The sequence below is a fragment of the Nicotiana tomentosiformis genome, chromosome 5 (assembly GCF_000390325.3).
Source record: "Nicotiana tomentosiformis chromosome 5, ASM39032v3, whole genome shotgun sequence".
Taxonomy (NCBI): domain Eukaryota; kingdom Viridiplantae; phylum Streptophyta; class Magnoliopsida; order Solanales; family Solanaceae; genus Nicotiana; species Nicotiana tomentosiformis.
The window spans coordinates 40,981,701-40,991,568 of NC_090816.1; the positions used below are offsets into that span (position 1 = coordinate 40,981,701).

Genomic DNA, 9,868 nt, shown 5'->3' on the forward strand with positions numbered 1-9,868 from the left:
ATTATTCCACAGTATAACTGGATCTTTAACAGTAAGATATTTTATTTTTAGGCCCTCATCAAGGTGATGGCGTAGGAATATCATTGCTTTGGCACGGTCTTGGTTTGATGCCTGATTTTTATTGTTGATGGTGTCTGTCAGACCCATCGCATCAAGATAAATTTCGGCATCAAGCGCCCAAGACATGTAGCTTTTGCCTGATATATTCAGAGCTACAAACTTAAGTTTAGAAAGATTTGACATTATTTAGAAAAAGAAAGTTCATACATCTGATACTTTCAAAATATTTTCTCGAGATGGCAGAGTCTCGTGCTGATAACATATTATAAAATAAAGACAGTAAAGTAAAGACAAGTATAGAGAGAAACTGATTTATTATTCAAACTTCAAACTTATGTACATAATGGACTGAATTCTCCTCTATTTATAGAAGAAAGAAAGTTGTTGTGTAAGCTGCTACTGCAAGCTGCTGTGTAAGCTGCTTGTAAGCTGCTACTCTAAGCTGTTGTGCCAGATATAGATAATCTTCTACCATGAGTAATATTTATCTATAACGGAGTACCGAAAGGATAAGCTTCTTCATAAGACTTATTTCCAATTGAGTACTAAATGAACATCCATAATATAATATATTTATAACAAAATCTATATTTTAAACTTTTGGATTCTGGATTTTGGACATTTAATTTTTGAATATTCAAAAACTTAGAATTTTTTATACCTTTTACTTAGCTCTACTCATTAGACATAAGTGCATATGGTCAATGCTAAGACCAATATCCTATTATATTTATCACTATACCATATTAGCCACCTAATAAAAATACAGGGTCTTAAAGATATTTTCTCATTCAAGAATTTTTACAGGAGAACTTTCTTAAAGGTTGATTTTTGAATTTTTGACCATGTTAAGAAATTGTTTTAGAATATCTCCTTATTCGTCTCCATTCTCGGTTCTTCTTCTCCTCCTTCCTCCTCCTTTTTCTAATAAATTATATTAAAAATAATAAAATATGTGCGGCAAAATATCGAAGACTTATTTGCTTATTTATGGTTGAAAATGAGTGGGTAATATTCCCTTAAACTAATATCATCTATCCTTAATAATTTGAACTGGTTTGATTTGAGAAAATTAAAGAACATCATTTTGAGTTTTGTTGAACTTAAAAAACTTGTTGAAGAAGTTAAAATGGGTTTACTGATCTTTGAGGTTTAGGTTGAACTTAACCATTAAATTTATTGGGATTGGTACTAAAAGGTTATATACCAAATTTGTAGTTGATTTAGACTAATTTTAAAGCAAAACTTGGTAATAAAGTTTTTACATATCTCTCGTCTAGTTTTGGCGCTTTATTAGGATTTATTGTCAAAATTTTGGCAATCTATCAAGAGTTGGCCAAAAATTCAGGTAATCTGGCATGGTTTGTGACAAGCAAGATTTTCTCATTATTTACTATCCATCCGAATTTGTAAGAAGAAGGTGAAACTAACCTATACACTTAAAACTAAAACTCCGAAATAATCAAACCAATTAATTCACAATCGAATTTAAAAAGATTGATTCAATTAGAATTTATTTGGATTGAATTTTAAGTTATAATTTTTTGAATCTGAAAATTAAAATTTTTATAATTTTCATATCCAATCCGAATTATCCAAATACTCACCCCTAGTGTTTGTTTAAAAAGCAGTTGAATTTTTCTTTTTCAAAAAACCGAAAATCAGAAAAGAAAACAGAGATTAAATTCTTTTTGGTAACAAACGTTAACCACGAATACTGAATTTCTCGGGTCTAATCTTGGGTACGTCATCGACCCATCAATTCCGAATAGCCCCCTTTTTGGATACAGGAAGGCAAACGAAGTATCTGGAATACTCTTTTCTTGTTGACGAAGATTCGTAAACAGAAATCATAATTCATTCAAATTCCCACCGCTCGGTGACAATTTAAAGAAAGTAAAACGGTACAAATTCGGATCAATTCTCTTGTTCCTACAGATTCAAAAAAAATACACAAATTAGCAATGGAAAGAGGAAGGGGCAGGTGGGGTTCAGTATCACGTGGGATGCTACCTCTATTAGCGCTGCATACAGTAAGCGAATACTGCAGGCTGGAGAGGAAACCGCCGGTTACAGCAGGACTTCTTGCGGCTAATACAATTATATACTTAAGGCCCAGTTTTCTTGATCCTTTTCTCCCTACCATCACTGAAGTCTGGTTTAATTCTCACCTCATCCTTAAGGTATAATCCTATCATCGCCTTCAATTTTTTTGTAGCCGATTTAGGATTTTAACTTAGATGTGTTTCACATACTCTTTTATCACCTAAGTATGGTTAACTAATGTCCATTTTTACCTTATTTATTACTTAACTATGGTAAAGTACATTGGTTTGGTTGAAACACCGCTGTGCTAAGTGATAACACGATGTATAGATTCTGACACCTGCTGAATTTGGTACTCTCACGATTCCAGGGTTCAATATTGAAATAATCTCAAGGCCTGAAATCGTGTTAAATGGTATAGCAATATTACTTCGATCAGCTTATTTTCGTAACTGCATATTTACAATACAACCATTCACCATAGGATAGATTTCTTGAATTAAACTAAAAGTCTGTTAAAGCAGCGAATGGATGTGTACCAGTAAATGGCTATCAATATAGGCAATTTGTTTTCAGTTTTGGCTTCAGTAGTTCATTCTATGATGCTATTGAAGTGAAGATTCTTAGAGCCCCAAGTACACTGATGGAGTAGCTCTGCCGACCATTTGATGATCCTCTCATATTTTGCTGAGGACTTCATTCCAACTCACATTTTCCCCGTGTTACATATCCAAGAAATATGCTGCCAATGAATTGCTCAATTTTTTTTAAATTTTACTGTAGACTTCTTGATTACTCACATCTCCGCCATATTACTTATCCAACAAATACATGCTGGAGTGGGAAAGGGGAGAAGATGGTGTAGACGTGGAACAGGTTATAGGGAATTATATACAGCCTTGGATTTGAACTTAAACACATTAAATCTAACCTTAGATAACCATCATCTCTAATCTGTAATGTGGCATGTGAATTATTTTTGTTCAGCTGTTGGCTTTCTATCATGTGATGAACTTGGAATTCTTTGTTTAGTTTTGAGTTTCTCTTTTATAGCAACAAGATTCCAATATCTTTTATTAATGGGTATCTCTTTTTACTACCTGACTCAACATATTCTGCTGAAAGTGTAACTTTATTGTTCCTCTTAAATTTGTTTCTTTATGCTGTGAATATTTTGTGAAAACTGTCTTATTAGGAAGAACAAGCTTCTCTGAGTTGTTTTGATAGGTGTAGTAAAAGATTCCGATGTCTTTCCTCTCTTTGAAAGATAAGCTTATAGGGTCTAGATATTTTCTTTAATTAGTGTGTTATATTCCTTCTAAATGCAGATTTCTCTATCAGGGTTGTGTTTTAATATATCTGAAAATTAATGGCTTCGCTTGAACAACTAAATTTTAAAAGTAATGGACCCTAATATTACTGAAAGTCTGAAAGACATGCCAATCCTTCTTTATAACTGATAAGTGTGTCTGAGGTTATAAGTTTTTGCTCGCAAGCTGCACATTTTATTGATATAGTTTTTAGAAGATATAAATGACTGTGTTGATAAAAGATTGTAACTTTTTTGCTAGTACAGGAATTTGCATGCTTTCATTGGCTTCGTTATTATGGTATTTTCTGAAATAAAATACGAATTTTGCATCAAGTATAGACTTTGTGAATTTGTTCATACTATACTACTTTTGGACATACATGCCACGTGGACTTGATATGTTCGCGCTTCTAAATTCATTTTGCCATTGCATTTGATGTTGCTGCTTTGCCGTATTATTGGTGAATCATATAACTGCAAACTCTTGTCTTGAGCTGTATGTCAGGGTGTTTGGAAGGCCATGTGTCAAACTATTATATCGTCTTCACCTGATAAACATTTTACCTTTGTTATGCAGTACAAGGACCTGAAACGATTCTTCCTGTCAGCATTATACCACGTGAACGAATCTCACCTAGTCTACAATATGCTCTCACTTCTGTGGAAAGGGATACAATTGGAGACATCAATGGGAAGTGCAGAGTTTGCATCGACCGTTGCAGCCTTAGTTGCTATGTCCCAAGGCATTACACTATTGCTTGCAAAATCGCTTCTTTTGTTCTTTGACTATGAGAGACCCTACTACAAGGAATATGCTGTGGGTTTTTCTGGTGTCCTCTTTGCCATGAAGGTTATTCTCAATGCACAATCAGATGAATATACATATGTGCATGGGCTGCTTGTTCCTACTCGTTACGCTGCCTGGGCAGAACTCATTCTCATACAAATGTTTGTCCCTGGTGTCTCATTTCTTGGCCACCTTGGTGGAATACTTGCTGGCCTTCTGTTTTTGCGTTTAAAAGCATCGTATTCGGGTGCCAATCCACTAGGGAACATCATCAGGGGTCTTACCCATGCACTGAACTGGCCTTTAAGGTTTGTGAAGTGCTTATTTCGAAGCCAACCAAGAATTTCTGGTAGAGGAACCGTTGGTGGGAGACAGACAAGAAATACATCTCAATTGTGGAGATGCGAAGCATGTACATTTGATAATTCAGGCTGGTTAAGTGTTTGTGAAATGTGTGGCACAAGTCGAACTGACGACGGGCTGTTATCTCTTAGTTCAACAGATGAGATTCAAGACCTATCATTGGAAGAATTACGGCGTCGGAGAATTCAAAGATTTGGTAGATGACAAGAGAGATTGGCTCAAATGGTCATAGACGTTATTATAACTTAGAAATAGTCACATTGAAGTAGGGTAGTAGAGGCCTGGAAATGCCATCAAGGGTATCTTGCGGATAATCACTGTGCTTAATAGTAATCAAAAAAGCAGTACTTACCTAATACTGTTTGGTACAGGAGGCGTGTCTCCGTTAAGGATGTGGAAGAGAGTAGATTTGAGAAGCATGCAAGTTGTTCCATGGACGGAATATATTGGCACATTGTGTTACTTTTATATTGTCATGAATCCGAAGGGCTCCTTCCCGCATTACGTAATGTATGTACGGTAACCTTCTGTTATGTCCTTAAGAAGTGAAATTTTCTGCTAGCTTCCATTTTACGTAGTTGCTCATCCAAGTTTTGTCATCTCTTGTCTTCTTGATCGTGGCAAACCGCCAGGATGTCATGTGTCCTGTATTTGACCAGTTTAATTAACCTTGCCAATAGAGTTTTTTTAAGGTTTGAAATCTATCGCAATTTAAGTAAAATATTTATGCAACTGAAGCTCCTGTTGCAGTTTGTTTTCTTAATTGAATTCGCATATATGCAGAGTTCACTTCTTCCCCACACTGCAAGTGAAAGCCATTCCTTTTTCTTTTGAATACCAGTATGGACAAAACCTCTTATCAAATATGTCTCCCGTAGATGACTTCATTGACTTAGATCAACTTATGGACTGCAAAAGCACGATGTGCTTTCAGCAATGGGTGCTTCACATGCCTTATGCTTAATTTCTGGGTTAGGTTACTGAAGTTAGGGGAAGTAAATAGCCTTTTGGAATCCACAGTTAACATTGCTCACATAAGTTCGTACAAAGCTTTTGAGTTTTGAATGTCGTAAAGGAACACACTCCCGAAGCAAATTTTGATTTCTTCTTTCATTTGCCTCTCCTGCATCTTTCTTTCTATCCATAGGTCGGCTTCACACAGATCATCTAGTTGTCAATGTGTTGGACGAATGCATATCATCCTCTTTCCTTGTTAGAGGAAATAGACACCTATTTTACTAATGGTATAGTAGCAGAATTTTCCACTTTGGATGCTAATGTACCGGACTAAGCTATGGTGAGCAAAATCATAGCTGTTGGAACTGGGGTATGAGTGAATTGGCATTCTACACTTGGGGAGTATCTACTTTGGATATTGGACTATTTGATAAAGGCTTTTGCTTCATCTTTCTTTATTGACAAAAGTTGACAAAAATTTAAAGGTCGTCTATTATGTCCCATTCAATTGTGAAGTAGTAGTACATCACGATCTAGTTCTTTTAAATGAAGAAGCAAAAAAGAAAAAACAGACAAGAATCCTATGAGGTCACACCAGTCCTTCGTAGTAAAATAACATATGCAAATATCTGCCTATCCAGTCTTGGAGTCCTCTCAATCTCAAATGTTGTCTTCCACAATCAGTTGCAGGTGAAACGGCACTGATCATAACCTGTCAAAATGTTCAGATAAAGTCAACGATATGTCACAGGACTAAAGGTACACTGCCAGTGTATATAAGTTAGATCATGCCAAGGCCACGCTGTCAATGGAGGCACTTCCAACCCTTCTTGCCTATTAATGCGAAACTATAATCGTTGAGGTAACTGTTATTTGTAATGTATTCTCATAGAGTAGAGCTTTTAAGGTAGTTGAGAGTCTTACTTGGATCAGCAGTGACAAGCATAGCAGTTCCTCCAAAGTCACAAGTCCCTCCGCCCTGTTTTTTCTTCTGCCAGTAGCTGTTGAAAGCGTAAGAAGCATGAGAAAGCAACGTAGCCGGCTGGTAGCACGCCCCATTGGGCTGTATGGCATCACAACCAGCCCCAGAACCACAAGCATAGTCCAGTGCCTGCTGAATCAAGTCTGCTGGTACTGTCGGCTTAGCCACGCACCAAACTGCATTCTCAGGTTTCTTATTAGGAGCTGGTGGTGGTGGCGTTGGCGATGAGTGACTATTCGGTGGTGGCTGCTTAGGTGCATTATGCTGTGGACTTTGTGCATTTGGATATGGTGGTGGCGGGGAAATGGAAAGTAAAGGTGGTGGTATAGCCCCTGAAGGAGTAGGAGGAGATGGTGGCTGTGGAGAAGTGGAAAGTAATGGCGGTGGCATTGCCCCTGAAGGAGTAGGAGATGGTGGTGGCGGAGAAGTGGAAAGTAAAGGTGGTGGCATAGTTCCTGAAGGAGTAGGAGGAGAAGGAGTGAATATCCCATATGGATTAGGAGAGTTCCCTGGAGTTGGTGGTGCGGTTTTTGAAGGAGGAGAGTTAATTTGTGGACTTGGTGGTGGTACAGCTCCTGAAAGCAGAGGAGGGGAAGTGTATATTCCATTCTCTGGACTGGTTGATTCAACTTGCAGCTGTCTTAATTTCCTGTGCAGTCCAAGGCCAGGATTTATCCCGGCTCTATCTGCATTTTTTGGCAAAAACAAAGGCGTATGAGTATCAGTGACGGATTCAACTATGGGTTATCACAAGTTTAGCAGAACTCGGACCTTGTATGTGTATGCGTGCGAAAAAGAAATGCAGATGGAATTAAACTCAGAACTAACAACGTCTAGATTTTGTGAATATAACAACAATGATATATTGAAAGGGTGGTGCAGTGGACTTCAAATTATATGCACACTTACCACATAGACCAAAGGGGCTTGAGGCTAGCAATTGAAATGTGTGTAAGGCAAGAATGTAATATTTCATAGTACTACTACTTGAATCCATGGCCATGTTGAATAATGAATATGCTCTCGCTGCTGCTAAGTCTAGCTCCTTGATTTGTCAGGAAAATACAGAGTGCTGCTAGCATTCAGACTTGAGAATAAAAAGAGGGGAAGTGGGGTCCCTAAAGTGAGAGCAACAGGTAAAAGTCATAAAACAGTAAACTTCTGATTCCAGAAAGAAGCTGAGCTGTTACTTAACTAGCGTAGCAAACTCATAAAAATGAGGACTTTCTTCTGTTTGTTCTTCTCTTTAACTATATTTTGCTTTTCAAGCCAGAATATATGTTTTCTTGGGATGTCAGGAAACTAAGCAAAAAGAAGAAAACATTGGTTGCTTTTGGAATCTATCTTTTGCGTGCCAACTACTTCACGTGTTCTCTCTCAAATTTTAGTCTCTCTGCTCACATAAATGATTAAGCTTTCTTGTCTAACCCTTTATTTTATACTTATACAGCATAGGAAATCAACGTCGAAACAATATAAGCACTATGTCACGGGCCCAAATCCTTACATTGGGTAGCGGCACCTGCTCGCCCGTGCGGCGTCCGCAGCTCCCCTCGCTGCGGGCCAGCCTGTCTCCTTTCCCAGGATTCCCAAGCACGATCCTGTGCCTGTTGGTGGGACTTGCCTGTAGGCTCGCCCCAACTTGTGCCGCCCGTAAGATGCCTAGGCCCTTGGCCCTAGACATGTCGTGGCGCTTCATCTTAGGATCACTATCCATGCGCGCCCTGGGGGATTGGCTTAGGACATGCCTTGTCCTTAGCCCAAGACTGAGCATCGCTCCCGCGTGCACAGCCCAATCCTCAAGCTCGACACTCGCCTAGTGCATCCGCGACTCGCTCGTGCCTCGCCTAAGTAAGGCAACCTTTAGCCCTTGGCCATTGTCATGCGCGTCTATCGTGCCATGCCCATACATAGCCCTCTTGCAGCACGCTTCCATTCTGAAGTAGTGCAGTGTCGCCCACACCTGCACCTTTAGGCCAACGGACCCTTGCTTGCATGGTTGAACCCAAGCCATGCTCACAAGTCGACACATGATGCCCCTATGACAAGTGCATCAAGTATCCAATCGGCACGGAGGTCTCGTTCCAACATTCGGCAGCCCGCGGGGCTGGCCGTTCCACACATCGAGCCTCCAGCACCACTTTGATGCCCAACGCCCGAAGGCGTCGCGCCGTCCATACGAGTTCCCAAACTCGTGTGGATACCTTTGACACTCCTTTGAGTCATCTAGGCAGGCCCTTGAGGTTGCCCCCAAGGCAGCTCGTTCGATACGGCTCGGTGGCAGCACGTATGGGGGAGGCAGGTCGGAGCTTTCATCACCTATACCCCCTTATATATGCTTAAAATTAAAAAGCCCAAGTTGCCCGAGTAGACTGCTCTACGTCAGGCGATCAGAAGGGCCTTTTCTCACCAGTTCTTGGCCGAAATCACAACTCCAAAGTGCGGGTTGTGACATCCTCCCACACTCATAATGTCATCGTCCCCGATGACACATCATGGCTTAAGACATCCCGGAGTCTGCCCCCTCAGGTATGCCCATTCAAGCTCCCTTTGTCTTGTGGGTTGGACTTCCTCGAAGTCCTTTCTCAAAAGGAGTTGTGCCCCATGCACTTCTCCCCCAAGTATCTTCCAAGCGTGCCTCTGCACTTCACCTCCATTCGGTGTTCACTTGGAAAGTGCCTCCGCACTTGCACCCTCTGGTGTCTAACTTTGTGATTGACCCACACTAGTCAATCACACCATGACCCTCACGGCCGTCATGTCCGTTTGAAGCTTTCCTTCACAGGTTACCACATCAATGTGCTCTTTTGACGTCGCTCCCGTAGCCTTTCGCTCCCGTAGCCTTAAGATGCCCTCTTTGGCATGGCTCCCGTAGCCTTTCGCTCCCGTAGCATTAAGACGCCCTCTTGGCATAGCTCACGTAGCATTCCGCTCCCGTAGCTTTCCTTGCCCTCACTACCTTGAAGATGTGTTCGCTTCCAGACCCACGACTTCGCCCATATGCCTCTTGCATAGGCGGGATCCTCCCACACTCAATGTGGAGGATACATCTTAGCTCTGTCGTCCCACTTGGCATTCGACCAGCACTTGGGACGACCTTTGGTGAGTACTACATTCCCAAAGTTATAGCATCCCCGCATTCCCGAACAAAGCTCTTTGTTTTCCAACTGTCACTTCCTCAGCAAGTAGCCAATGCTCTCGGTAGTACTTCAATACTCGCCCTATAGACACGCGCCTTCTTGGCCCTACTAGCACGGCTTCCCGGTTCGGTGTGCCTCGCACCTAGACACTCACGGTCCCCGATCATTCGACGTACCTCTTTCCAGAATGACACCTTCTAACTTGGAAATCCGCCCAGTTC

At 40.6% G+C, this 9,868-nt stretch overlaps 2 protein-coding genes across 2 annotated transcripts; one reads left to right on the forward strand and one right to left on the reverse strand.

Moving 5' to 3' along the window:
- The first annotated feature begins 1,760 nt into the window (after positions 1-1,760).
- On the forward strand, positions 1,761-5,141 carry LOC104113516 (rhomboid-like protein 14, mitochondrial). Its single transcript, XM_009623705.4, has 2 exons — positions 1,761-2,243; positions 3,996-5,141. The coding sequence occupies exons 1-2, from the start codon at positions 2,025-2,027 to the stop codon at positions 4,770-4,772; spliced, it is 996 nt and encodes a 331-aa protein (XP_009622000.1). The 5' UTR covers positions 1,761-2,024; the 3' UTR covers positions 4,773-5,141.
- Positions 5,142-5,993: 852 nt separating this feature from the next.
- Positions 5,994-7,550, reverse strand: LOC104113517 (leucine-rich repeat extensin-like protein 3). The gene is made up of 3 exons (XM_009623706.4): positions 7,417-7,550; positions 6,450-7,193; positions 5,994-6,237 (listed from the first exon to the last, which is right to left on the reverse strand). Exons 1-3 carry the CDS (start codon positions 7,508-7,510, stop codon positions 6,206-6,208), a joined length of 870 nt encoding a protein of 289 aa, XP_009622001.1. The 5' UTR covers positions 7,511-7,550; the 3' UTR covers positions 5,994-6,205.
- Positions 7,551-9,868: the final 2,318 nt, after the last annotated feature.

Excerpts from the sequence above, each read along its gene's own strand:
- LOC104113516 (XM_009623705.4), top strand. The coding sequence starts at position 2,025 with ATGGAAAGAGGAAGGGGCAGGTGGGGTTCAGTATCACGTGGGATGCTA. Across the intron at positions 2,244-3,995 it reads ATTCTCACCTCATCCTTAAG|TACAAGGACCTGAAACGATT; the intron begins GTATAATCCTAT and ends TTTGTTATGCAG.
- LOC104113517 (XM_009623706.4), bottom strand. The coding sequence starts at position 7,510 with ATGGCCATGGATTCAAGTAGTAGTACTATGAAATATTACATTCTTGCC. Across the intron at positions 7,194-7,416 it reads AAGCCCCTTTGGTCTATGTG|ATAGAGCCGGGATAAATCCT; the intron begins GTAAGTGTGCAT and ends CAAAAAATGCAG. Across the intron at positions 6,238-6,449 it reads GCTTGTCACTGCTGATCCAA|GTTATGATCAGTGCCGTTTC; the intron begins GTAAGACTCTCA and ends ACATTTTGACAG.